Source organism: Cylas formicarius, unplaced genomic scaffold, assembly GCF_029955315.1.
Source record: "Cylas formicarius isolate icCylForm1 unplaced genomic scaffold, icCylForm1.1 PGA_scaffold_8__14_contigs__length_24414737, whole genome shotgun sequence".
Classification (NCBI taxonomy): domain Eukaryota; kingdom Metazoa; phylum Arthropoda; class Insecta; order Coleoptera; family Brentidae; genus Cylas; species Cylas formicarius.
In genome coordinates this window covers 12,866,643-12,893,246 of record NW_026844361.1, presented here as the reverse complement: position 1 = coordinate 12,893,246, position 26,604 = coordinate 12,866,643, and the positions used below count along the sequence as shown (strand labels likewise).

At 34.1% G+C, this 26,604-nt stretch overlaps 1 protein-coding gene across 1 annotated transcript; it reads right to left on the bottom strand.

Annotated features, from left to right (window-relative positions):
• Positions 1-1,535: 1,535 nt before the first annotated feature.
• Positions 1,536-12,363, bottom strand: LOC132705836 (beta-1,3-glucan-binding protein-like). The gene is made up of 6 exons (XM_060676751.1): positions 12,129-12,363; positions 11,886-12,068; positions 6,004-6,158; positions 4,454-4,617; positions 4,095-4,400; positions 1,536-1,867 (listed from the first exon to the last, which is right to left on the bottom strand). The coding sequence occupies exons 1-6, from the start codon at positions 12,144-12,146 to the stop codon at positions 1,572-1,574; spliced, it is 1,122 nt and encodes a 373-aa protein (XP_060532734.1). The 5' UTR covers positions 12,147-12,363; the 3' UTR covers positions 1,536-1,571.
• Positions 12,364-26,604: the final 14,241 nt, after the last annotated feature.

Below are 26,604 nucleotides of genomic sequence, written 5' to 3'. Positions count from 1 at the left end.
TGTCGGTCCGCTATTTGCTCGAAGGTCCTAGCGCATTTAGATTTCGCTTGTCGATTATTGTTAAAATAAATAAAATAATTTATTGCCTGACCATGTGTGTGTAAAGTTGCCAATATGAGTTCTCGAAATGAACACTTAACGTATACAGGGTGTTGGCAAATTGAGTTCGGAAACTTGCCTCCTTTTTAACCCTACACGAAACACACACGCGATTTTCGACTGTTTTTTTGAATATTGCTATGAAAGACGATAAGTGTCAGAAATTTGAAGCAATCGACCTTCATATTTGGCATATACATGCAGCTTTGTCCCGTGACGGAACCTATTGAAAATGGAGAGCTGGGGGTCAGGAAGTATCATTTCTCAAAAACCGTTTACGAGACTAACAAATTCTTTAACCAGAAGACGCATAAACTTTTATCCTTAACAATTTTTAAAAATATACAGGGTGCGCTGCAAAGTCAAAAAAAACTGAAAATGGGTCCTAGAAAACTGTTCTTTTACAGAGTAAATTATTAGCCGCAAATAAAAAATCGTAAAAAATATGGCTAATTGGTTCAAACGGTGTCATAGGCCGCATCAAGAGCTTTGTATTTGCGGTTTTCGTCTATCACATACGCTGCCCGGGATATTTGAAAAAATCCATATTGAAAGCTCTATTTCGGGGGCTGTCAAGAGAAAAAAATATTTTCTCGAAAACCATTTACTATTTTCAAAAAATTCTTGAACCAAAACGAGTGGAAAATCCAGGGCTATAACCTCTACTTCCAACAATGATTGTATCATATACATGGTGCGTCGTTTATGGGCAAAAAATCTGAAAATATCCTAGAAATTTCCGTTTTTGTGGGTAAATTATTGGCGATAAATGAAAAACCGTTAAAGATGGGATAATTTTATTTGAACCGTGTCGTGAGAGTTTCAGGTTTCGTCAATTATACAGGGCGCGAGATATTTGAAAAAACAACGCTATTATTTGTGAAAATTTTAATATTTATCGATGTTTGACTGTAACTTTGAAGTTTCACGAGATGTGAAGTACGTTTTATACAGGGTGCAGGTACAATTAAATTAAATTTTTCGAAAGTTCCATAGTGGTCCGCAGGAGCAGTATAGAAAAACAATGCCTCCCTTTTCCACACGAAACCTCGAAGCACTTTCCTTTTATAATAAAAAGCTGCTTCGCGCTACGCACTACGAATTTGTCCCGCCCAGCAACGATTTTTCAAAAGCAATCTTGTTATATTTAGCATTAAAAATCAAAGCAATTTTATAAATATGCCTAATATTTTTACTTTTTGAAATATTTCCTCTTAAACATTTGTCTATCACATATAACACGCTGTTGCCGTATAAATTCCGTAAATGAAAGTTGTCACAATTTTTTATTGTATCAAATTTTAGTAATTACTGATTCAATTTAAAAACATAAGTTAATAAACAATAAAAAATATAAAAAACAATATTAAACAAAAATTAAAATTCGCTTCACTTTTTCACTCCGTGGAGTTATACATACAAACATAAACTGACCATTCGTTTTCATTGATTTATTTATATTTTCTTAAATGTTATATGGCGAAAACTTTTACATAGTCCACGATTAAATCTGAACTTCCGTCCTGGGTATTCCAGGTGGGGCCCCATTGGTTCTTTCCGTTCCAAAAATCGGCGGCTGAGGTGGGAGACGTGTTGGACCACGGCTTTCCGCCGGGATTGGTCGCTTGGTCGTCGAAAAAGTTCACTCCGCCCACAGCCAGGTTAATTATCAGATAGAATTCTTGATCGAAGGGTGCCATTTTCGACCCCGCCTTCCAAGGATTGTCCAAATTGCTGTTCTGAAGGTTGCCGTAATTCCAGAAGTTATCTAATGGATGGAATCATAATTTAAGTTGATGCGACTAATAATTTTTCAAAGAAACTCCCACAGGCTACTGTAATACTTTTTATAAAACTTCTAGTTTCCTCCTGCGTCGGTTTTTGTTGAGTCGAACTAGCTAACGTTTCGCCGATCATCCTGTTGGCTTCTTCAGAGCTTGACTGAAACTGGCTCGCATTTTACTCTGTAATTTTTATGTCCGGTTTCGTGATTGTGTTCGGCAACTGCTGATGAGTTAATTTGTATTAGTCATAAGGCTCTTTCGTGTTCTTTGAGCCTAGTTAATATTTTTCGTCCGGTCTCTTCCATGTATTCTTTGCGGCATATGCATGGAACGTTGTAAACTCCTGCAATCTCAAATGGAATTTTGTCTTTGACGGATCGAAGATGTTGAGAGATTTTTGGACAAGTGGTAAATCTGGTTTTGACGTTATACTTCTTTACAAGTTTTGATATGTGGTCAGTGATGTTTTCAATGTAAGGAATGACGACAGTGGCAAGTGTAGGATTGCTTTCGGCCTGATTGCTATTGGAAGATTGTGGTGAAGTTAATGTGGAAATTATTAGACAGAAGAGCGGAAGCAAGGTGTTAATTCTGGGTTCAGTGACTCGGGCTGAGATAGTTTTACGACTCTGTAAACAAGAGAGTTGATAACCGATGATTTTTGTGCCGGATGGTGATGTGACCGTGCATTAAGGTATCTGTCTGTGTGCGTAGGTTTTCTGTAAATACAATGACCCAATGTTAGGTCTGATTTTCTATTGATAAGAATATCTAAGAATGGAAGGTTATTATTAATGTCCAATTCAATGGTAATACGTATGCTAGGGTGTATAGAGTTTAAATGTCTAAGAAAATCTACTAGGGTTTCTTGACCATGAGGCCAAATAACAAAAGTACCATCGACGTAGCGCTTCCATAATTTTGGTTTTAGATGAAAGGTGTCAAGAGCTTTCTTCTCAAAGGCTTCTATAAATATATTAGGGCTATCTGTTCCCGACTTTGTTCAAAAATTTATCCGTTATAAGAAAAATATGTTCCAGACAAGCATTTTTCAATTAAGGTGAAAAGGTTTGGTTCCATATTTTCGGATTTTAATTTATCTGAAATGATGGTGAGAGTTTCAGTAATAGGAACTTTAATAAAGATTAATTCTACGTCGAAACTAACCACAATATTTTGTATCTAATCTAATGCTTTTTGTTTGTTCAATGAAGTGAAAAGAACTAATTACTAAACTGTCAATTTTCTCTGTAAAGGGTTTTAATAAGGAAGCTAGATATTTTGGTAGAGAATATGTTGCAGAACCAATTGTACTGACAATAAGTCGAAGGGGTAATCCTGGTTTGTGAATCTTTGGGAGTCCGTAGAGACGAGGAATTTTAGAGTCATGGGGGGTGACAGATTTTCCCAAGGAGTCTAAAAGAGAAGAGGCCTTAATAATAGATTTAAGGTTACGGTTCAGATGACGTAGGAACTTTTTTAATTTGACGATATGATCCGTCTGTAAGAAGATCTTTTCCTGATATTCGTTTGTGTTCATGACCACCGTAGCATTTCCTTTATCTGCTTTAAGGATGACGATTATATTTTAGAGATTTGAGGGCGATTTTTTAAGGATTTTTGCTTTAAAATCGAATTTCATTAACCATTTGCGATGTTAGTTTGTTTAGGATACATTCGATATTTGAAATGATTTCCTCTTGTGGGATAATACAAGGACAAAGCTGGAACCTTTTGAAGGAACTGATTTTTCCGTTTCCGTGAGTTTCAGTCAAGTTCTGAAGAAGCCAACAGGATGATTGGCGAAACGTTAGCTAGTGCGACTCAACAAAAGCAAAAAGTAAGAAGATGTTATTAATAAATTGGAAAGTTTTGCCTACTACTTTCTGTTTTAAACGAACTAATATTCACATAATGTTGTGTGGAAAATGCTTAGCGTTAATTATTGATATTTCTATTGTTTCAATAATATAATTTTATTATTTGGCGTTTTTTTTCCACGGTATTAACCCATTTGAAATATCTTAAGTTATTTAACTTACGCTGCAGATCTTTAGTCTCGAACAGTTGTCAAAAGTAGAACTTTGTTTTTGAAATCAGGAAAAAAAAATTGCTGTCATTTTGATAGCTTGCGATCGTCGTTTGTTTTTTCTGACACTTGCATAAGACAATAGAATCAACAATAGCTCTATGGTTAATATACGGAGCTACCTTCTGGTTTAACGTTTCCAATTTCTACACCATCCACCGAAAAGGCGATATTATCGGGGGTCCACTCGACTTGGTACTTGTGGAAATCAGTGTCGTAGCCTTGGGCGGAATTCTTCTCGAAATGGGTCTGCTGGTATCTGTTGTAGTAATAGTTGGGTCCCCAGTGCAGGGTACTGCTCACTTGCTCGGTGCCGATGTTGACGCCGTTCAATACCAAATTCTTATTTCCCCTACTTTCCAGTATGTCGATTTCGCCAGATGCTGGCCAGCTTCCGTACTGATTGTAGCGGGGCAACATCCAAATAGCTGAAATTTTCACAAAGGGACGTTTTACCTTCTCCCCAGTATATTTTCCTCACCTGGCCATAGCCAATCTCCTGATGGTACTTTGGCGTTAATCTCTACCCTTCCGTATTTGAAATAAAACGACTCGACCGTTCTGATTCTGGCGCTTTTTATTGGATTTATGATGTTGCTCAGGGTGCCTGCCCGCAGACAACCGTATGACATGGCATTCGTACATCTACAAACGTTGATATAAATATTTTTTTGAACTTGTTTTGCCTTTATTTTAAAATTCATTGTTTATTTTTAATTTAGTAAAAGTCATAGTTACAAAATAAAAGTGTTGCAGAAATCTGTCACAAGAGGGCGCTTTACCTAGAACATTTTTTTTATTTTAACTGTATTTTATTTATTTAGACTGATATTGCAAAATAGAACACATTGCCTTATGCAGAATCACAAATCCTCAAAAATAGTTACTCTGGTTTTAAGTCGATGAGTGTTATCGTTTAGCCACAAATCGACTTTTTTATTCTCGGCCCGAATACTCCGCATAGAAAAGTGGAAACTAAATTTTTCAAAACAGTAAAATAGGGTGGAGCACCATTCTGCATTAATCACGTGTGTTGTCTCCACTGCAAGGGTAACTCTTCCGGCAAAGATGGTAGTTCCTCTGGGAGAAATTACAAATACATTTCGCATTAAGCGAACCGTTAAAGAAATGAGGTCCTATTAGTTTATCTCCTATAATCCCTGCCCATACATTTAAAGAAAACCAGCGCTGGTGTTTTCCTTCAATTTCTGCTTCTGGGTTTTCACAAACAAAACGACATTTAAGAATTGATTTTTTCCTAAAATTTGATTGCATAGAATTACTCTCAATTGCTCATTACTCTCATAAAGTGTTTGACCCCTTTGAACATGAAAGCATCGAAGATCATTTTCATGCAAAACTCTTGTAGCGGTTCTTTTATACCTTGGTCTCCCTTTATTTGTATTATCAGGTTTCAATGATCCATTTGCTCTTCCGTAGTAAAAATGCATATCGCAATATTCAGTATTTCAATATTCTTGGTGGGCCATGACAGTAACAGTTGATTAATAAGCTTTTTTAACGAAAACCAACTTTTAACGGATTGTGACAATGACTTTTTCTAATTTCATTAAGCCCTATTAGTTAAAATCACATTAAAAGATATGTTTTTTAGCATAGAGAAGAAAGGTCTCCAACATTAATCATTGGTTCATTTAAATATGCCTCAAATGAATCTTCACTACAGTGAAATTTTTAATACGGCTTTTACAAACACAAACTCTGCATAAAATTTACCATTATGTCAGTTTGCAAGAAGTGCCAAAGGGTGTTCTAGTGTTATTGATATTTTGTCAATGTCCACCGTGCAAATTAAACATTTAAAAAAAAAACAACTTGGAAAATCATATTCCTAATATTTATTACTATAAGAATTTATTAAGAGCAATATTTCTAGCTTAATATTTTAACTCTACTTATGGCTAGCCATATTTTAATAGTATTGTACCTACATGCAATTTTGTAGATACATTGATCACCAAATAAGTTAATAAATGATTTGTAATAATATACGCTATCCAATATACTTACTGATCGGCAGGTGCTCCGCCATTAACGTCTAACGTTCCTGAGCTAAGGAAAGCTTCTCCGACTTCGTCAGCTAAAAATGTCGGCCGCAAATGCAGGTATCCTTTATCCACGAAACTGTTGGTTCTGTTGTTGGTGTAGTACTCAAATTCCCAATTCTAAAAATGCGAAACCAAATAGTATACGGGATATTCCATTTGAAAAAATACTACTTTGATAAGTTTCGTGACATGTATCGTGCGTTCAATGTATCTTGATAACATTGGCTGTAACTCGTTTTTGACAAATCGACAGAAATAGGAAATTTTAAATAATTTCAAAGATAGCCGTGACTGACTGCAACAATAATATATATTTACAAATTAAAGTAGAACAAAAACACTAAAAATGACAACGCACACTAAAGTACAAAATTTTTTAACTGTTCTAAAAACTGCACCATTTTGCTGACCACATTTCTCATACACTCTAATTGTATGATGTCTTGCTGATGGATTGCCTCTGAAATCCATTGCCGAATTTCAACGACATTATTATATGGGGTTCTGTGCACGTGATTTTTTATGTGTCCCAAAAGGAAACATCGATTGAAGTTAAGTCGGGACAGTTGGCTGGCCAATCCATAGTTCCGTCATTCCCTAGGGGTACCGTCTTGCTGTCATATAATCAGCGCTTATGTATTTAGGGGTAAATGTTCTATATATTGTTCTATATGCCCATCTATGACACCACACCATAAATTAATTGTTTATAAATAATATTGTTAATGTAGTTTCAGAGTCTTTTGTTTGCGGATAGCATTGATGGAGTCGAGATCGAATCCGGCACTGGCTTGGGTGTTTCGTCCGATTCTAAACTAAGTTTGGTGACACATCTTGCGGAAGTGGTAAACAGGTCTACGCGAGTCCTTGGGATTGTTGTATACAATAGTGGCTAACTTACTCCACATTGCTTTAAACTCCTATATATCTCTTATGGTCTATGGTCTCCATATTATGCCTGCCATATACATAATATCGAAGCAGTTCAGAAAGTATTTTTAAGACCTTTGGATTCAAATGCTCATATCAATATCTATGATGGGTACCAGATCAATTACAGTATTGTAACTGAGGCATTCAACAGTGATACTCCTCAAACCAGAAGATTTCAGAGTGATTATTACATATTACAGAAGCTGTGATAACTCAATGTTCCGCATACTTTACCATCGCTCAAATTATGGAGTTTATTCACCCCTTACTAGAATGATCAAAGCTTGCAACTGTCTGTCGGCAGCCTCCACTCACTTCGTTCCGTGTGTTCCGTTCGATTAATTCTATTTATTGTTATTGGTATATTTTGTTCTGGTTTCTAGCTGTTATACTGCTGTCTTTCTCTCTCTTTGCCTTTAATGAATGTAAAAGTTTTGTAAATTGGTTAAACCGTAAATAAATAAATAATTGGTTTTTGTTTCTTGTATTGTCTAGGATTATTTAAAGGTTAATATCGCGTCAATATCAGTTCATAAAATGTTTTTCAAAAAAATGTGACTCTATGTCTATTTAAAAAATTCACAACAAAACTGACATTGTACTGCACTTAGTTTTTGAGTTTTACGAAGTTTAAATGCATTATATTTATATTCTTTCAAAACTGAGTGGCTTGATTCCCGAGAAATACCAGTCTCTTCATATACTCTAGTAATAGGGGAAATTGGGTGGGCTTCATAGAATCCTAATATGTTTGCCTCATTTTCTTCATTTAAAATATTATGATTCCGGCATACCTTTTTAGCATTTAATACGTTGCCGTTTTCTGCAATTTTTTTTGAGAGCCTTGAAAATATCTATTTTGAAGGAGCTCGACATTCTGGATAAAGTCTATTATACTGACGACGAGCTGCGGTTGCACTTTTATTATTCAGAAAGTATACTTGAAGCATACCACTCCCTTCACGGTTGCCAAATTGCGAAAACCCATTTTAACAACAATGACTGGACAGTAATTCAATCATCAACGTTGTTTACTAATATGTCAAACAAACATATTTTTATTTGCCAGTCAGGGCACTCTATGAAATTATATGATAAAATTCTTATTTTTACAGATTTGTCAATAACGAGTGGACTAAAATATAAAGTGTGTTACATCATTGTAATCTGAATAAGATATTTTATTAAACACATATATAATATACATTGATATATAATATATATATATATATATATATATATATATATATATATATATATATATATATATATATATATATATATATATATATATATATATATATATATATATATATATATATATAATTGATAGTGTTTTGTTTTATACGTCATTTGGAAAAAAACTTGCCTACAAATCCTACATTTTGTTTAGCTTGATGTCTCTAAAAGCAAAAATTTACAAGTAAGGATGATTTTGTAGTTATTTTAACTAAGCTAGTCAACGTCAAAGTCAAATATAAGTCTTATATTTAATTCTGGATGCAGAAAATGGATAATTATCGCCCTATTAGTGTTACCAGTGTGTTTGCAAAAATTGTCGAGACTGTAATTAACAAAAGAATGACGTCTTTCATTGGTAAGTAGCGGATATCCCATTTTACGCACTTTAATGGGTTATCTCTGTTATTTTTTAAGACAGAAAGTTGCTGTTTACGAGATACTGTGCTACTTTTTTGTGAAAATATAGATATGATTATAGATATTTTAAAATGTACCCAAAAATCACTTCCTCAATTATTGACATTCACTTAAACAGCACCCTGTATATCTTTGATAACAATCATAACACCTCGTGTCGAATAACGGGAATTGCCTTTTAAAAGTTGTAAATAATGAAAATATATAAGTACTTTTCTATGAGAAATGACCAGTAATTTGAACCAAAGCGGAGGGATCACATTATGACGTTATTTGGTACTAATCAATTATATTATTGTTTTGTCAGTTAGCATTTGTTCAGACAATTAATAAACATGAAATAACCTTTGAATTGTGCATCGATTAGCACAATCGTTGTCGAATAGCCATCGATAATGTGATTGCAGTATTTTGTAGTGGAATACCAGTACTTATCATTTTTGATAATATTGTTTTTGTAACTACAATTTTGTATGGCTAGACGGTCACAGTTCTATTTTATCATAGATATACACATAATCAGAAGAGGAATCGTTTTTTTCATTTTATTAGCGATACGGTTTGAAGGAAATATTTTTTTTGATGGGATAACTCTAGAAGAAGAAAATCTCACGCTAATGCTGGGGCAGTCGTTAATTTTGTGCGTCTTGTACTACGTCTGGTTTTGAAATTTTTTGGTGACAAAAGTGACATTTTGAATGTGAAAAGGTATCGCTCATTCAAAGACCAATAGACAAAATGCCACAATAGAATATCGGGATCACAACAAAGGGAAACTTTGTTTTATTTGATTTAAATCTACCTATAATGAATATAGCGTCTTAAAAGAAGAGGTATGTCAGATAGACCATCCAAAAGTAATGAATTCTTTTTTTATAATATTTTGGTTCAAAATTGGGAAACTTTTTTATTATTAATTTTATGAAGAAAATTTAAGTTATTTAAAAAAAATTATAAGAAATTCTGCGTATTCTAAAATCTAGAATAAAGTCATCATATATTAATTACGTCCGTTAGTATACAAGGTTTGTTTGAAAATATAAATTTGACTAAAGCACTACTACTTATCGTTGCAGAGAGATTTGTCAAATTTTGAAGAATATTGTTCTCTGAAAAGATTGTTTGATAACCCTGAGAAATGTCACTGTATTTTGTTTACAAAAAAATTACGACAATTACAAATTAAAAGTAATCTCTACCTAGGTAACCACAAACTGAACTTTTCGGACTGTGTAAAGGACATGGGTATTACATTGGATTCGGGACTTCTTTTTGAGATGCACGTAGAATACATTGTACAAAAGGGTCTAAAGAGTCTTGGGGTGATTAATACGTTTAATAAAAAAAAATCTTTAATAATACTTTTTTTTTGTCAGACCAGTTTTGGAATACGCTACGCCAGTCTGGAATCCAATGTATTTTAAATATATCGAACATCGTAAACATAAGAAATAGACCCGACCCACATTATTAACTTGTATGCTTTTGCTAAACACTGGCGGGCCTAATAAACAATATTTTTTGAAAGACTTTTATTTTGGGGCCCTCCCGGAGATCTTTCAACGTCCCTACGTTGAAAGATCTCCGGAAAGTTACCAAAGTGTGTCTAAGAAAGCAATATCTCAAATAATGACGGGTGTTTCGATTATGAATAGCATTACCTCTGCAAAGATTATCAAACAAGTACGATGGGATCTTATTGCAGTTTAGTAAAAAAACAAAGGCTAACTGAGCTTTATAATCATCAGGCATTGTGAAATATGGTCATACTTTCTGAGACTGTAACTAAAAGGAATACAAGCATTCTGAAGTCGTTGGAGTCTCTCCTTATCTCGTTTTAGTATAGCTTAACAATGACTTTTTAGTATCCAATCAGTCAGGTTTCCCCGTCATCAGCATTCGTGTGAGTCTATGATAGTTAATATATGCGACAATTTTCTGAAAGCTGTTGATAGTAATAATCTTCTTTTGACTGTGTTCTTGGATTTTAGGAGAGCTTTCGATACTATTGATAGGTTTACATTGTTAAGAAAAATTGAAAAGCTAGGCATACATATGCATATAACAGAACCCAAAAAGTTAGATTTAAAAATAGTGTGTCTGATACTGTCTATACAATGTATGGAGTGCCGCAAGGAACTGTACTGGGACCTCTATTATTCCTATTGTATAGTAATGACATAGTTAAAGTAATTAACGATGGCAAAATGGAATTATTCGCAGATGATACAATGTTGTATTTAGTTCGTAGTGGCATAGACCAGATGAAACGTAGTATTAACGGTGATTTGAACGGAATATATGAATGGTTATGTAAACACAAACAAGTCTAAATTTACACAAAACAAAAATTGAGTACTGTTAATGTAGAAGACCTAACATACTAGTACACGAAAATAAAATTAAGTACCTTGGAGTCATGGACTCAGAACTAAAGCTACGACCGCGTGCTGATTATGTAATGAGAAAATTTTCACAAAAATTAGGATTTATATGTAGAATAGGCCATAGTCTTTCCATGTACACCGAATACCTTTTATATAACAGCATTGCGGTACCTCATCTCAAATTTTGCTCCACAGTCCTGTATAACTTACCGAACTATAAGATAAAGATAAATGAGTTTTAATTAATTCAAAATAGAGTATTAAGATAGATCTTAAAGTGTACCAGATACATTCCTGTAAACCAAATGTCAAATGTCAAATTATTTATGATACAAATATTTTTATGTATAAGTTAAGAGCTATTACCTGATTACATCTGTGATAACGAAAAATATGTTAACAGAGTGTATAGTTAGTATAGGAGAAACTGCAATGATTTTATTTTAGTAGGTATCGCTCTAACCAAATGACAAATTATATTCTGTATAAGGGTCTCTCCGAAAATAAAAAACTGCCAAATACCTTGAAAAAATGTGATAATTTCGATAATTTTAAAACTATGTTGAGGGAATATGTGATGTCCAAATTTTAAGTATAAATCACTGTTTCATATTAATTTTACCTATATGTTGATTTCTGGTTATAGTTCTGTTGTTTCATGCATTTTGTAAAACTTTGTAAACAATTGTTCTTCCCAAGCTAATAAATAAATATTATTTTGATAGCTTTAACTTTAAAATCAATGTTTGGACCATCATTAGGTACAAGAGTTGAAAGCCGAGAATCAAGCCCACAATCCAAAGTAAATTGGGAAAAAAGATCAAAGTTAGAACAGAAGCGCATGAATTTGAAGCCGGTTACTTACCCCGCCGCCAGTTAGCGTGATTTCGTGGGACCATTTTCGCAGATCGAACGTGTCGAACGTTTCTTCGAAAATTACATCTCCAGGACAGATAGTTCCTCGAACTGCGTGGGTTCCACCGACCGCGGTTTGACTGGGTACTTCGCAGCAATACGCGAATTCCCAAAGGAATACACAAATTGGGATCTAAAATATAAAAGTATATAATTATTTTCGGGACTTTCAGAAAGCTAGGAAAGTACTTACGGTAAATGCTCGAAACATTTTGCATAAAGTGCACTGACGCAAGTACGTAAGTACGCTTTTAAGCTATTTATTTTATCGCGTCACTTATAAATACGTTGTTCTTCTCAATATTGCTAATCTTATCGCTCACTTTAAAAACCCAAACGCGAGGAAATTTTACCCGTTTTCCACAAGTGGCAGCTTCGCAATAGTCATTTCTGGTAGACGCAATACGTGACTTACCAAAACGTTATTCGAAACGTACGGAAATGGTTAATTATTTCGGGCGTTCACGGGAATTCCCAATTCTGACCGAATCTATTGTGGTATGGTGTGTTTCAAAGTATATCGTTTTGGGCAGAGCCACCAGCAAAAAGTTGTTGCTGCCGAATTTTGCAGATGAGTCAACATTTAAAATATCAAACGCGAATGTGGAATGTCTTAATAGCCTAAAATTGGGTGTGGTCCTGGATGATAGGCCCTCTTGGAAGGACCATATTGCTTATTTAGTATAGTGTCCCTCCAGTATTAACTTTTGTTACGGCAATTGAAAAATTTAATAGGAAAGGATTATCTATCTCGAACTACTATGCTCTTTTTCATTCAATTTTGTCACATGCTGTAATACTGTGTGGACTTTCATTTTTTCATTTTTATTCCTGTTTGTTTATATATCTTATGTACTATGTTGTTATATCCATTATTATTGTAGATTTTATCTAATAGTATGCGTATATGCATGTATGTGTATGTATAGTAAATAAATTGTGTATTTTTTTCTTTTGTACTTACACGCACTGTAAACATACCATATCTTGTATCTCAGTCAAATAAAAAAAGTCGGTTTATATTTTAAGACCATTTGCGTGAGATATTATTAGTGGGTTGACGAAAATTTAGACGGAATAGAATTAATAGATGAATGAATATTTAGTGACATAATGTACTAATAATATTACGATAATTATAAATTAGTGTTATTAAATTATTATATTTATCAATTAATTATCAATTAAACATAATACTTCGCATTCAAAGTATTGGGCGATCGTTTATAAAGCTCCCGCCCTTTCCCTTTAACTCTTTTATTTGGGAAAAAAAAAACGTCAAACACGAAAGTTGTTCAAAAAACGGACAGCTATTTGAAAGATATATTTGTGTATGTACAGGGCGTTGCAGAAATCACCCGCAGATAAAAGTTATACAGTGTGTTTTCTATTTGGGGCGACTTTTGGGTTTATTTAAAAAAAAACGTCTTAACTTTCAAGATTTAGGGGAGTCAAGTTTTCAAAAGTAAAATATATATCCGTAATAGCACTTTAGATATTTTGATGAAATTTGGCACTTCGTGGTACTTGACAAATCCTCTTTTAAAGACCGTCCATAATTATGGCCATTTAAATCTCTGGGAAGTAACGGTTGAACTTGTTGAATATTTATGGATACAATATAAAATCGTGCACAATTTTTCAAACGAAAACAACAATTGTTCTAGTACTAAGTTAAGGATTTTCATCAATATAATTTAAAACTGCCTCTTCAATTTCCGGAGTCTTGAGTCGGAGTCCGATGAGCCTTTTTAAATGACTATTTGTACTCAAAGTACCTGTTTCAATGATAAGAAATAATTATAAAACCTCGGAGTTTTCGTACTTCCTATTTGTATTTCAATTTTTTGAAATAGTTTAATTAAACAGATAGACAATTCCTTATGTAGAAAAAATAGTAATGACAATATTCTTCTGCATTAACGATATCGTTGTGACCATGCAGAGAAGAGATGCATATATTTTTAAGCAAAATGACTGTATATTTTAAAAATGATTTTTATTTTAAGAGAATCAGTGGCGTACCATCAATGCGCTTAATAAAATCCCCTAAAAATCCTGTATAATATGTGCTATAGATATATGCGCTTTTAACATAAAAGGAATGTTCAAAAATAAAATATTCTATAATTTATAAGTTATATATTATGAGTCTATGAAGCAGGTCGTCACCAAAAAACAAAATTTTTGTTATTTACAGAGTGTGACAGTTACATGTTTACATGTTCTTTTGTCATAGATAAAATGCCTCATTCCCAAAAAAAACAGTGAATTTTGGAGACGTTCATTAAAGCAAATAGGAGGGCCAAATTGACTCGGATAAAAAACTTTTATCGAATATATGAAACATTTCAACATCGAGCCTAGCCAGAAAGAGAAGAACAATTCGTACAATATTATATCTCATCCCTAAATTCATTGATTTTCCAAATAATAAATAAATTCATTTAATTTAATTAATAATTATCCATTTTTATTTGACCATAATAAAATTCCTTGCAATGAAAGTGACGTAACTATACGTTAGGTCACTATGCAATTCCTTTGGGTACTAACTGACGTTTAATTACACCTGTCTGATATAGACTGAAAAATATCAGCTTGTTTGATAAAGAAAGCAAGTGCAAGTTCAAAAAAAAAGGCAGTGGAATATGCTACTATTTTAAAAATCAATGAGCCCAGAATAGATCCTCGGGGCACTCTGGCACGGTTCGATATAACTAGACCGCACGTAATATTCGCAACAAGTTTAAATATAATGTGAAATTAAATCGCAATGGCTGAATCCTGCCCCCGCCCCTTAACCAAATTGTACGTTAAATAATAAATTAAATTTCGTTTGTTGCTATCGAAATTGCAATGATTAGTGCGGCAAAGCGTTAAATTATTTGTTTGAGCTGCGTTTGTTTATTGCATAAATATTATTTGCATGCATATACGTAATTGAAGATATGATAAATTCGTGATCGATACCCACAGAATTTTCGTTGACTCAAATATACGGGGTGTTCCTTAATGCGAATCCTGAAACGACTCTTGAACTGATTTTAAGAAATAGACTTCACTGCTAAAATGGTGAAAAGTCTGATATTGGTCAAAGTTTATGAGGGTAATATTTGGTTTATAAAAAAAATAAATTAACATCTGAGCTAGGTGACAACTAGGAAGTTATTTTGTCAACAGCACAACTCAATTAACAACTACTGTTTTTTCTTCGGTGGAGTATAGGGACATCCATCAGACTCCCTGGAAAGATGTGTGATTCAGGTCAGTCCACCACCAATGATCAGCATCGGCTGTTAGATTCCCCGAGATGTTAATATGTTGTACATATCCTCTTTTAAATATTTAATTGTGTTTTTCATTGATTGTTTCTTGAGATTTGCTTCAAATGTAAATGGTATATTATTATTGAATTACCTTAACAGAAACGCAAAGTGAGTTTCGGGAAAATCAGAAGAACCTAAGATCACGTGTTCACTTTAAAAGAAGTAATTTCGAGATAATTGACAAGATCTAAAGCAGTATACGTGGCATTCTTAGATATGGAAAAAGCGTTTGATAAAGTACCGCGAATAAAAATCTGGAAAAGCCTACAAGTAACATTGACAATAAACTATTAAGAGTTATCAAATGTTTATACAACGAAACAAGAATTTGCGTAATAAGTAAGAACATGAAATTAAAGGAGATTATAACACAAGAAGGAGTGAGACAGGAGGGTAGTTTGAGCCCTTTACTATTCATAACTTATATGGACATATTGGAATGTGCCTTTGCCGCTGATATAACGATCATATCAGGAACCTCGAAGGATCGGGAGGAAAATCTAAGTAATTCAGATTAGACACTAACAAAAAACGGAATGAAAATGAACATTAATAAAACCAAAGTTATGGCAGTGTCGAACGAAAAAGAGAAATTAGAGGTGAGAATATGTGGGACACTAATGGAATAAGTTAATAGCTTCCAGCACTTGGGACGAAACAGGAGAACAGGATACAGAATTAAATAATAGAATAGAAAATTCAAATAAGGTACACTACGCATTGAGTAGGGTTTTCATAAATAAAAAGGAAATTTCTAAGGAAGGTAAAATGAAAGCTTACAAAACAATTTACGGACCAACCCTAACATATGGTTCCGAATCTTGGATATTGTCAGATAGGGACAAGAGCAAAATTAGAGCAGCCGAGATGAAATACTTGAGGAGAGTGAAAGGAATAAGTAGAAGAGACAAAATTAGAAATGCACTTATAAGAGAAGAGTTAAAGGCGGAATCGATAGAAGAATTCATAGAAAAGAAACAACTTGGCTGGCGAGGCCATGTATAGAGATTGGGCAACACTGTATAAATAAATAAATAAACAAACATAACATGTATGTTTCGCTATCCCAGATCGTTTTTCCCTCTATTTTCTTTAATGTTTTCATTTCATTTCTCTCTAGGCATTTCTGAGTCTTAGATGTTTCCAGTCTTGTTTCAGCGGTATATGTCATGACTGGCTATCAGATTTATATATGCCGGAATTTGTTTCGACGATTTAGTCTTCCATATCGTGTTGCTTATGCATCCTGCTATTCTATTGGCTTTTGCAATTTGTTCTCTTATTTCATTCTTTATGTTATTATCATGTTCATGTTAATTCCTAAATATTTGATGTTCATTACCTGCTCTATAATTTGGTTATCAAGTTCCAGATTACATCTGGTTCTTTAGAGAGTAGCAGTGATTTAGTTTTTTGGGCCGATATTTTCATGTTAAATTTCTTTGCGTTTATATTGAACTGATCTGCAAATCAATACAGCACCCATTTTATAGCCTTTTTTTTGTTTTTACTTCTCTAATTATTTCGTCTAATATAATGTTAAATAATAAAGGCTACATTTGTGGGCTCAGTTAGCTCTGAATTTATTCTTGCTTCTATTTTATTTGTTTTGTATATATTTTCGATTAGTTTTATTACATCAAATTGGATATTTCTGTTATAATGCATATGTTTCGCGACCTGTAGCTGCACTCTATCAAATACTTTAGTCTTTCTTAGTGTAATTAAATATAATTATATCCACTTGAATAAACAAAAAAAAAATATTACCAAAACCTTTGAGAGTTCGTCCCCAATGTTCTGCCTTTAAGACCTACAGCAAAAGCCGGCACGATGAAGATCGAGACAGACTATAACTATAAATGAACTATTAACCACACATCCATATATTTATAGATTTTTTTTCATTTGTTAATTGGCACTGGAGTTTTAAGAATTTGCCTAACAGTCGAAGGTTCTCCACGAACACACACGAACATTCGCGACAGTTGAAATTAGCCCGCCGAAAGTGGCTTAAAACCAACATCACTATTCTACTAGACTTTTGATAAGGGAATTAGATTGTATTTCTTCATAAACTGTAAAGCGAATTGACTCCACTAGCTACAATAATAATATAACTTTCCAATGAAAAACTCCCGTTCTTTCTCTTCATATTGCAGTTACGACTGCTACAAGAACTGTTTTTAATTTATTCGATATTAACGATGCGAAACGTGGTCTCTATCATAAAGAGCGTCGGGCAAAAATTTATTTCGGTATTAAACTAGAGTCGCTTCTTAAACTCGCAGGAGCAGGAAAACCCGAGATTTATTTTTGTTTGTGCGATTCGAGGGGAAAACAGATTTACTGCAAGTTCGTTGATGTTGGTTCTAGTTTTTTCCAATTTAATGGCAGCGATCCCGTAAGCTGTTTCAAAATTAAATTCTTTTCTGGCTAAACTTCAGTGGCAGAACCGTAATTGGAGTTCCATATGGTGCGAAATTCGTTTTAAACTCGAGATTTGTTTAATTAAGCTGCAAATGAGCTCAGACCTTATCTCAAAACCTGTAAGAGATTAAAAAAAATGTTATACCATTTACAAGAATTCCGGCTCCTTCAAAGCGTAACTAAAACTGGCTCGCTCTCTACTCTGTACCCGCTTATATATGGTTTGAGGGGGCGGAGCTAAAAGAGCGGCTTGAACATTGTAACGGATGACTCGTGATGTCATAGTCTTAAGGCTCTTTGCTGTTTTTTTAGCCTAGTTGATATAGATGGTTTTGACGTTAGATTCCTTAAGAAGTTTTGATATGTGGTCTGTGATGTTTTGTATGTGTTTGTATGGTGAAGTGCATTTTGTGATGGAACGCTTAATATCTCTAATCTGGAAATTACTAGAGAAAGGAACAGATCTAAGGTGTTTTATTTCTGAATTCAGTGACTCAGGTTGAGATGGTTTTACGACCCTATAATGCGACAATGCACTAGGGTATCGATCTGTTTGTAGATTTTCTGTGAAGAGAATCACGCAATGTTAATTCTGGCATTCAGGCATCTTCTGTCTCTAGCAAAATATCTAGCTTCTGTTTTACCATTACTCCTCAAATTTGCTTCGAGCCAACAAAGAACAACGTAATTCCACAACATTTAGCAGAACCTAATGAAATTAGTGACAATAAAAGTCCGGCAAAAATAAACTTTTATAATAACAATTTAGATTTCACGCTCAAAATGACTGATATATTCACGGTAAACAAAATTCTTGATAATATTGAAACTAAAACCACCGGAGCCGATGAAATATCTCCACTTACGCTAAAATACTGTAGCCCTTTCATTGATAAATAAATTACGCACATTATTTCATTTATTTTAATAATAATTTATTATTAACTATTATTAATAATTAATTAATTAAATTATTAACGTAATTAATTAATAATTTAAATTGTTTAAATAAATAATAAATCAGTAAAATTATTCCAACCCGAGTCACCGAACCTAATACCTTTCAGTTCCATTTCCAGATGTTAAGCGTTCCATTACAAAATACATTTCACCACAACTTTGCAAAAAAACTTGTCACTGTGGTCCTTCATTACATTCAAAACATCACTGACCAGGCATAAAAAGTTTTGAAGAAACATATCGTCAGACTTACCGCTGGTCCAAAAATCTCTCAACATCTTGGATCAGCCAAAGACAAAATTCTACTGCTACTTCTTCTTCTTCAACTGCCCGTGTCATGCCAGAACATTGGCGACCAATCGCATGATCTTCACTTTGTCCGCAGCAGATGTAAACAATGTGGTGGTAGTTACTCCATACCACTATGTCTGTCTGTCGACTTTTTGGTCCCAGCTACTTTGCTCTTTTTTCATTGAATTTCATTATGCTGTATGTAAACTCAACAAATTCCATTTTTCCAATGCAGAAGCTTGGGGTAATGTCATGGGTATACTGTGCAGAGCTCGAAAAATCTGTTATCACTCGACTCACATAGTCACGGATATTTCACTTCCTCCTCAAATTTGCTTCGAGCTAGCAAGTTTAAATACATTGAAAGCGTGACAAATTCTCTTGACCTATGGGACTGTAAGCATACTTTCGTTCCCTCCTCCGTCAAGCAGGTACGAAATAGAATACGCGCTAATTTCAGGTGAGCCCTGAGGATTCAGTAGTAAATAGTAAATAGTAAACAGTAGCCTGTGGAGGTTCTTTAAAAAATTTGTTTGAAGTTTCTCGTAGACACGGATATATTTTAATTTTTTATTTATTAATGATTAGTAGCATAGTGCTAACAAAATACAAATATATTAGTATTATTCAACAAATAATAATCATTTAATTTATCAATTAAAATACAAATGTGGTTATAAATTAATATTTTCCTTGCAGTATAAAGCACATTTTTTCTTAAACGACTTGACTGGGTTCGAATTCTTCTCTGTATAAGGCATCTGGTTATATTGAATAAGTCTATTGTGAAAAACATTATTCTGGCTGTAGCTAGTGGTAACTGTAGAAACATACAAGTCTTTTCTGGTCAAGGTCAGTCACAAATATATGTGCTCGTTCTTTGTTATTTATAAATATTCCAGTGTGACTCTTGGTATGGCATTAAATTTACCTTTTATAATCATACATTTTGTTTTTTCTTTATTTAGCCTTAATCCATTTTGCATCAGCCAGTTAAACAAAACTTCCATTTCTTCGTTCGAGACTTGTACTACCTCATCAACATCATCTCCCATTAAAATGGAGCAGTGTTATCAGTAAAAAGTTGAACTTTACATTTTTTAAGTGTCATACAATGTCGTTTATATAGACAATGAACAGATTCGGCCCTAATACTGTTCCCTGGGTTACACCAAACTGTACGTTTGGATAGATAGTTTTCAAACCATTGCAGCACCACATCCAGAATAACATATGATTTTAATTTTTGTAAGAGCATAAACCTGTCTATTGTCCCAAAAGGCTCTTCGATAATCCAAGAAAATCAACCCTACAATTTTTTTTTCATTCGTAGCGCTTTTTCAGTTTACCAATGCGCTTTCTCAGGAATTGCTTTTTCGAAAACCACTTATTATTTCATTACTTTCAAAATATTGTATAAATTGCTTCTTTACAACAATCTGTAATAATTTTTCATAGACAGGAAAAAGGATTTACTCAAGTTTAGCAAAATGTTTTTTAAAAATTTTTGAAAATTTTTTTCGATATATATTTTGACTTCTAGAACAAAAAAATGTTTGCTTGAAAACTACTAATCCGATCGGCAAAATTTGTGCCATTATATACAGGCTTTTTGGACAAAAATTGAAAAGAACTTGAAAATCGTTCTTTTCGCTATTGAATTATTAGCCTATTAGCCGTAAATCAAAATTCGTGGAAAATAACGCCAATTGGCCACATCGAGAGCTACAATTTTTGTATTTATGGTTTTCGTCTATCACATAGGCTGTTCGAGATATTTGAAAAAATCTAATTTAAAATCACCATTTCTCGCTCTCCATCTAGACGCGATGACGTCATTTACTATTACCACGTGCTGCATGGTTTCAGAAAACCCGTATTTTCTTCTAAACCACTTACTTTATTGGAAAAAATCATACACCAGGAAACGTGGGAGATCCAGGGCTATCACCCCTATTTTGAACATTGTTTGAATTATATACAAGGTGTGTCGATTATTGGCAGAAAATTTAAAAGTTCCTTAAAATTTCCGTTTTGGTGGGTAAATTATTGGCGATTAATGAAAAACTGCTAAGGATCCGATAATTTGATTTGAACAGTATCGTAAACTGTCTCGAGAGAGAGTTTCAGGTTTCGTCAATTATACAGGACGGGAGATATTTGAAAAAATATCATTCAACAACGCTATTATTTGCGCAAATTTTAATATTTTCCGATGTTTGCTGTAACTTTGAAGTTTCACGAGATGTGAAGGACACTTTATACAGGGTGTATTCACAATAAAATTAGATCGATTTTGCCAAAGTTCCATAGTGGTCCGCAGGAGCACGACAGAAAAGCAATTAAAATTAAAATCTGGTCTAGAAATCTTGTTGTTATCCAGTCCACACTACTGTTTTCCTTTTTTAACGTAACCGCAGCGAAATTAGATCCACCCCTATCGCTCATAATCCGTCCAAATATTATACCATTGTTAAATTAACAAACATCGCGGCTAAATGGTATTATCTAAACAGAGATTTCGATGTAAACACGCTATTGCAACACCGCAGCAACTCAGGTTTATCTGTCTGCTAGCGGATGCGTGTTGAATTCACCCCCTAACCGACCCCCGACCCACCCCCGCCATGTCTTATCCAGTTAATTGGTTTGGCGATCTCGTAGAATATGTCACCTTGAATAACGCAAGAGATAATGGGATAGAGCGGTGTTCATTAGCATAAGGGAGACGCGTCTCGGGAATACGAAGACCGCGGTTAATAGACAGACCATGGCTCCGGAGATGTCGTCGGCAGAAATGATTGTAATAATTATCATTGCATCATTTTATTTTTCATCATATTTTATATTTTTTAAGCCGTATTGGATTGTTCTAAGAAATTGGCTAGTTCTATAGGCGGAACTGCTCTATCGATCTAAAATATTTTTAACGCTACGACGTTGCCGCTTCATCGAAAAAGTAGCATCAACATCGAAATTTTAAATCCGACACCATGTATATTATTGAACTTTACGACCCGCTAGTACGTTCCGATACCCATCTTCAGCGGATTTCGAGAAAAAAAAATTTCTTCGTTATTTCGACCAAAACGTATCTTCAAATGAATTTTTATTGCTACGACACTGGAGCCAGTAGAAAGTTAAAATAAATTAAACTAATGATTTTAAGATCTATTAAAATGGTGGAAGTGTTTTTTTTAATGGAACATCCTGTAGGTTATCACATATTCTACGAGCCAATCCTGGCCTCGTAATTCCAAAAGCAGATAAAGGGAATGTTACGGTGGTCATCAACGCAAGTGAATATCCGGAAAAAAGTCAAGATATTGTTAAAGACGGATATTATCTTGGAAAAGATCCTACGTCATCTTTAAATCCATTCTATGCATATGCGGCAAAGAATATATTGAAGAGAAAGGACGAAAAATATCAACAGCTTTTTACCTTTCACCACTATGGGAATCAGTCATCCGCAGCAAGCCCCTAGTGTAGCTTCGCCCCCTTCAAACAATATATAAGCGGCTACAGAATAGAATCCGAGATAGTTTCAATTAAGCTTTGAAGAAGCCAACAGGATGATTGGCGAAACGTCAGCAAGTTTCATTTCATAAATAGCAAGCTAGGACCACGAAGGCAGCGATTAATAAGGAAGGTGAGCAGTGAATCTATCGCAACTCTAATTTTGATTTGATTCCTCGTTCTTTGTGTTCTAAAAAGGCGCGTTTTCTAGAATTAAGTGCTGCTCCACTTTTGTTTCAAGTGCAATACAGATTTCCGATATGTTTGGCGAAGGGTCATCTCAGCTCTTGGCTGGCCTATAGTATTTTGTCCGCTAAAATGCATTTAGTGCATTATGCACACGAAGGCCCCGGCTTTCTGTCCATCCATCAACGTCCCTGTCGAGCAAGGATATTATAGAAATGACGAAGCATTGTTTGACAAATGGAGAGGATACCTATAGGGTCGCCTTTGTCGTCGGTAATAGCCAATTTATTTATAGAATATTTAGTACTCGAGTAGCAAGCTATGAAAGCAAGCACGTACAATGTCGATCTGTGGATGCGATATGTAGATCTACTACTCAGCTAAGTCGTGGGGAAAAAGGTTTGCCTTAGTTAACTTAGATTAGGATTGTTCTCACAGCCGTAAGAAACGAATATCAAACAAATAATAGTGCGTGATTGATGTATCCTACAGAAACTATAGAATACGTCTTATGAAACAATAAGAGGTATTTTTTTTATAGAAATTTTAGTTCAATAAATAATTGATAAAACGCATTTCCAAATTTTCCAAATTTAAAATCGCAAACAGCAGCGTTGCATCTTTGAGATAACAGTAAAATTGTCATTGAGTTTTAGCTTACAACAAGCTGCCTTTAAAATAACTGCTTTGAACAACGGTGTTATTTCTTCTTATGTAATATCTTCGGAAAATCCGAGAGTCTTTAGAAATCAATATCGTTAGCAAGTTTGACTCAACAAGAACCGACGCAGGAGGAATCCAGAAGTTTTGTAAAAAGTATTACAGAAGCCTCTGGAAGTTTTTTTGGAAAACGTCATCATTTATTTTATTTATATATATAAAAAAATGTTTTTTCGACTTTAAGAATAATGATAAATACTAAAAATACATTTTTATTTTTTTATACTCTATCTAATAATGGGAATGTTCCTAGGGTAGTATCCTGTGAGTGGCGACTTTCAGAAATTATTTTCAGGTTATTGTAAGCGATCTTCAATTTGCTTGCAACATGCTCTTTAAATGATACGTTTTCATTCATTTCAGGCGCCATGTTTGAAGCTCTTTCTGTCTTCGTTAATAATTACTACACAGATCTACAGTGATTTTTATGTTTGAAAGGTGTTTGCTCATTTGTATACTTTTGAGGGCCCTTTTTCCAAAAAATGCGATATTTTTGATCTATCACGTCATTTTTTCATAGCGCTATAATATCTTAAAAATGATTTTTTATTAATATATATATATATATATATATATATATATATATATATATATATATATATATATATATATATATATATATATACCTATGACATGAATTTGTTTGTTCCATGTTAGGCATGATTTTTATGAAATTAAATGTGATTTGGCAACACTGGATAATATTGGATTTTTCTGCAAAGCAACAGTTAGCGCAGAAGCGTCAATAAAGCGTTGTAACCTGCTTATGCGCAGTTTGGTTGTATTGGCTATTGTGTTGGCGGCTGTTGTCCTCGTTGTTGCGTATTTCTAGTATTGTCAACAATCCAAATAACTTTTGTTACTTTGGAAAAATCGGTAGCGGTGGGTCCTAGACGAGCGCCAATGGCACAGAAATGATCAGGGTCATTTTTTTTTATTTTGTTTCTCCGTTCTCCGTTCTCTATGTCACGGTTTGATTGAATGACTCACGGGCTGTTTGAACTAGCCCTCTCAAATTTAGCTCCTTTTTTACAGTCCACTAAGTGCACAAGATATTTGAAAATGACGGCCATTTGTTTTTCTCGATTTTCTGCTGTTTTTTTGTCATTCCCATGAAACACGATAAGTGTCCTAGCTTTGAAGTTTCGCGTTTGCAAGGGTCCAAGAGAAAAATCATTAATCGAAAATCGTTTATGCTACTGAAAAAATTCTGGAAAGGGAAGCCGCGGAAGATTCGGCTCTATAAACTTTTATTCTTGACAGTTAAAAATGTACAAGGGTGCGCCGCATTTTCAAAAAAACTGGAGAATAGGTCCCATCATTATTGAAAATTTCCTATATCTAAAAGACCGTGTTTTGCATACCAGTTTCTTTTAGAAAGCGATATAACCCGCATACACAGCTAAAGGTATTCATCATTCATCATTGACTCCATCGGAAAAATTCATATATCAGGAAACATGGGAGATCCAGGACTATAACATCTGTTTCGAACATTGTTTGAATTATATACAGGGTGTGTCGTTTAAGCTTAGCATAGTTGACCCCAAAAAAGTTTTACTGCTTCCTCTTCATATCAAACTTTTCCTGGGTTTCATTTAAAGAAGTAATTGATAAGTTTCTTTCTAAGGACGAAACCTACGAAAGCATTGTTCATAATATGTTACATTACTTTCATCGTTTAGGTTGTAATATGAGTTTGAAAGTGCATTTCCTGTTTTCACACTTGAACTATTTTCTTGAAACTCTTGGAGCAGTTAGCCAAGATCAGGAAGAGAAGTTTCATCAAAGATGATGGCGGACTACTATTGAACGTTAAAACAGGATGAAAACACATAACCGGTCAATGCGGCTTTTTGGTAAAAAGACAAAGATTTCTCTGAGTAAGATTTTTATTTTTCACTTTTTTTTTAACACTAGGATTCCATTTATTTGGGCGGACATCTAACCAAACGAGTGCTGATCATCAAGAAGACGAAGAACCATTAGTTCCCCAACATATTTTCTAGCAAAATACCTTTACAGGGAAAACTGACACTTTCGTACGTAATTATTTTCATATCACTGAACAAATAAAAAGCATTACATTAGATACACAAATATTCTGAGTATCTTGAACCAAACCTTCTCACCTTAATTGAAAAGTGCTTGTCTGCAACATATTTTTCTAATAACGGTCAAATTTTTGAACAAACGTCGCGAACAGCTATGGGTTCTCCACTATCACCAGTCATCGTGAATATATTTATGAAAGCCTTTGAGAAGAAAACTCTCGACACCTTCCATCTAAAACCAAAATTATGGAAACGCTACGTCGATGATACTTTTGTTATTTTGTAGATTTTGTTAGACATTTAGACTCAATGCACCCTAACATACGTTGTACCATTGAGTTGGAAACTAATAATAACCTTCCATTTTTCGATATTCTTATCAATAGAAAATCAGACCTAATATTGACAAAGACCGATACCTTAATGCCATCTGACCCAAAATTCATCGGTTATTAACTCTCGTGTTTACAGAATTGTAAAACTATCTCCCGAATCGTTGAACCCAGAATTAAAACACCTCACCTCTGCTCTTCTCTCTAATAATTTCCACATTAAAGATATAAAGCGTTCCAGCACAAAATACACTTCACCACAACCTTCCAAAAGCAATGAAACCGAAAGCAATCACACACTTGGCACTGTTGTCCTTCCCTTTATTCACAACATCACTGACCACATATCAAAAGTTCTAAAGAAATATAACGTCAAAACCAGATTTACCATTTGTCGAAAAATAAATCTCTCAATATCTTCGATCCGTCAAAGACAAAATTCCATTTGAGATGCCAGGAGTTCAGAGCATTAAGACTAAGACAAATAAACCCATCAGCAGTTGATGAACACAATCACGAAATCGGGAATAAAATTTTATACGACAAAGCCAAAAATTCTTGCATGTAATCAATTCTTCTACCAAAGAAAAATCAAAAAGTCTATAGAAATCTATAAGCAACCTAACAATCTTAACCGCGACTCAGGTCTCTACCTGTCACCAATATGGGAATCAGTCATCCGAGGCAGTGTTTATGCCCCAGTTTCAGTGGAGCTCTGAAGAAGGATGATTGGCGAAACGTCAGCAATTTCGACTCAGCAAAAAGTTTATAACTTCGTAACCTGCGTAATCGATGTTCAAGGTTGGAAAGAATTTAATGGAAAATGACCTCTCCCGACTGATAATATT

Coding starts and splice junctions, on each gene's coding strand:
- LOC132705836 (XM_060676751.1), bottom strand. Junction 6,159..11,885: donor TCACGCTAACTGGCGGCGGG/GTAAGTAACCGG, acceptor TCGCATTTTTAG/AATTGGGAATTTGAGTACTA. Junction 4,618..6,003: donor GGCGGAGCACCTGCCGATCA/GTAAGTATATTG, acceptor CAACGTTTGTAG/ATGTACGAATGCCATGTCAT.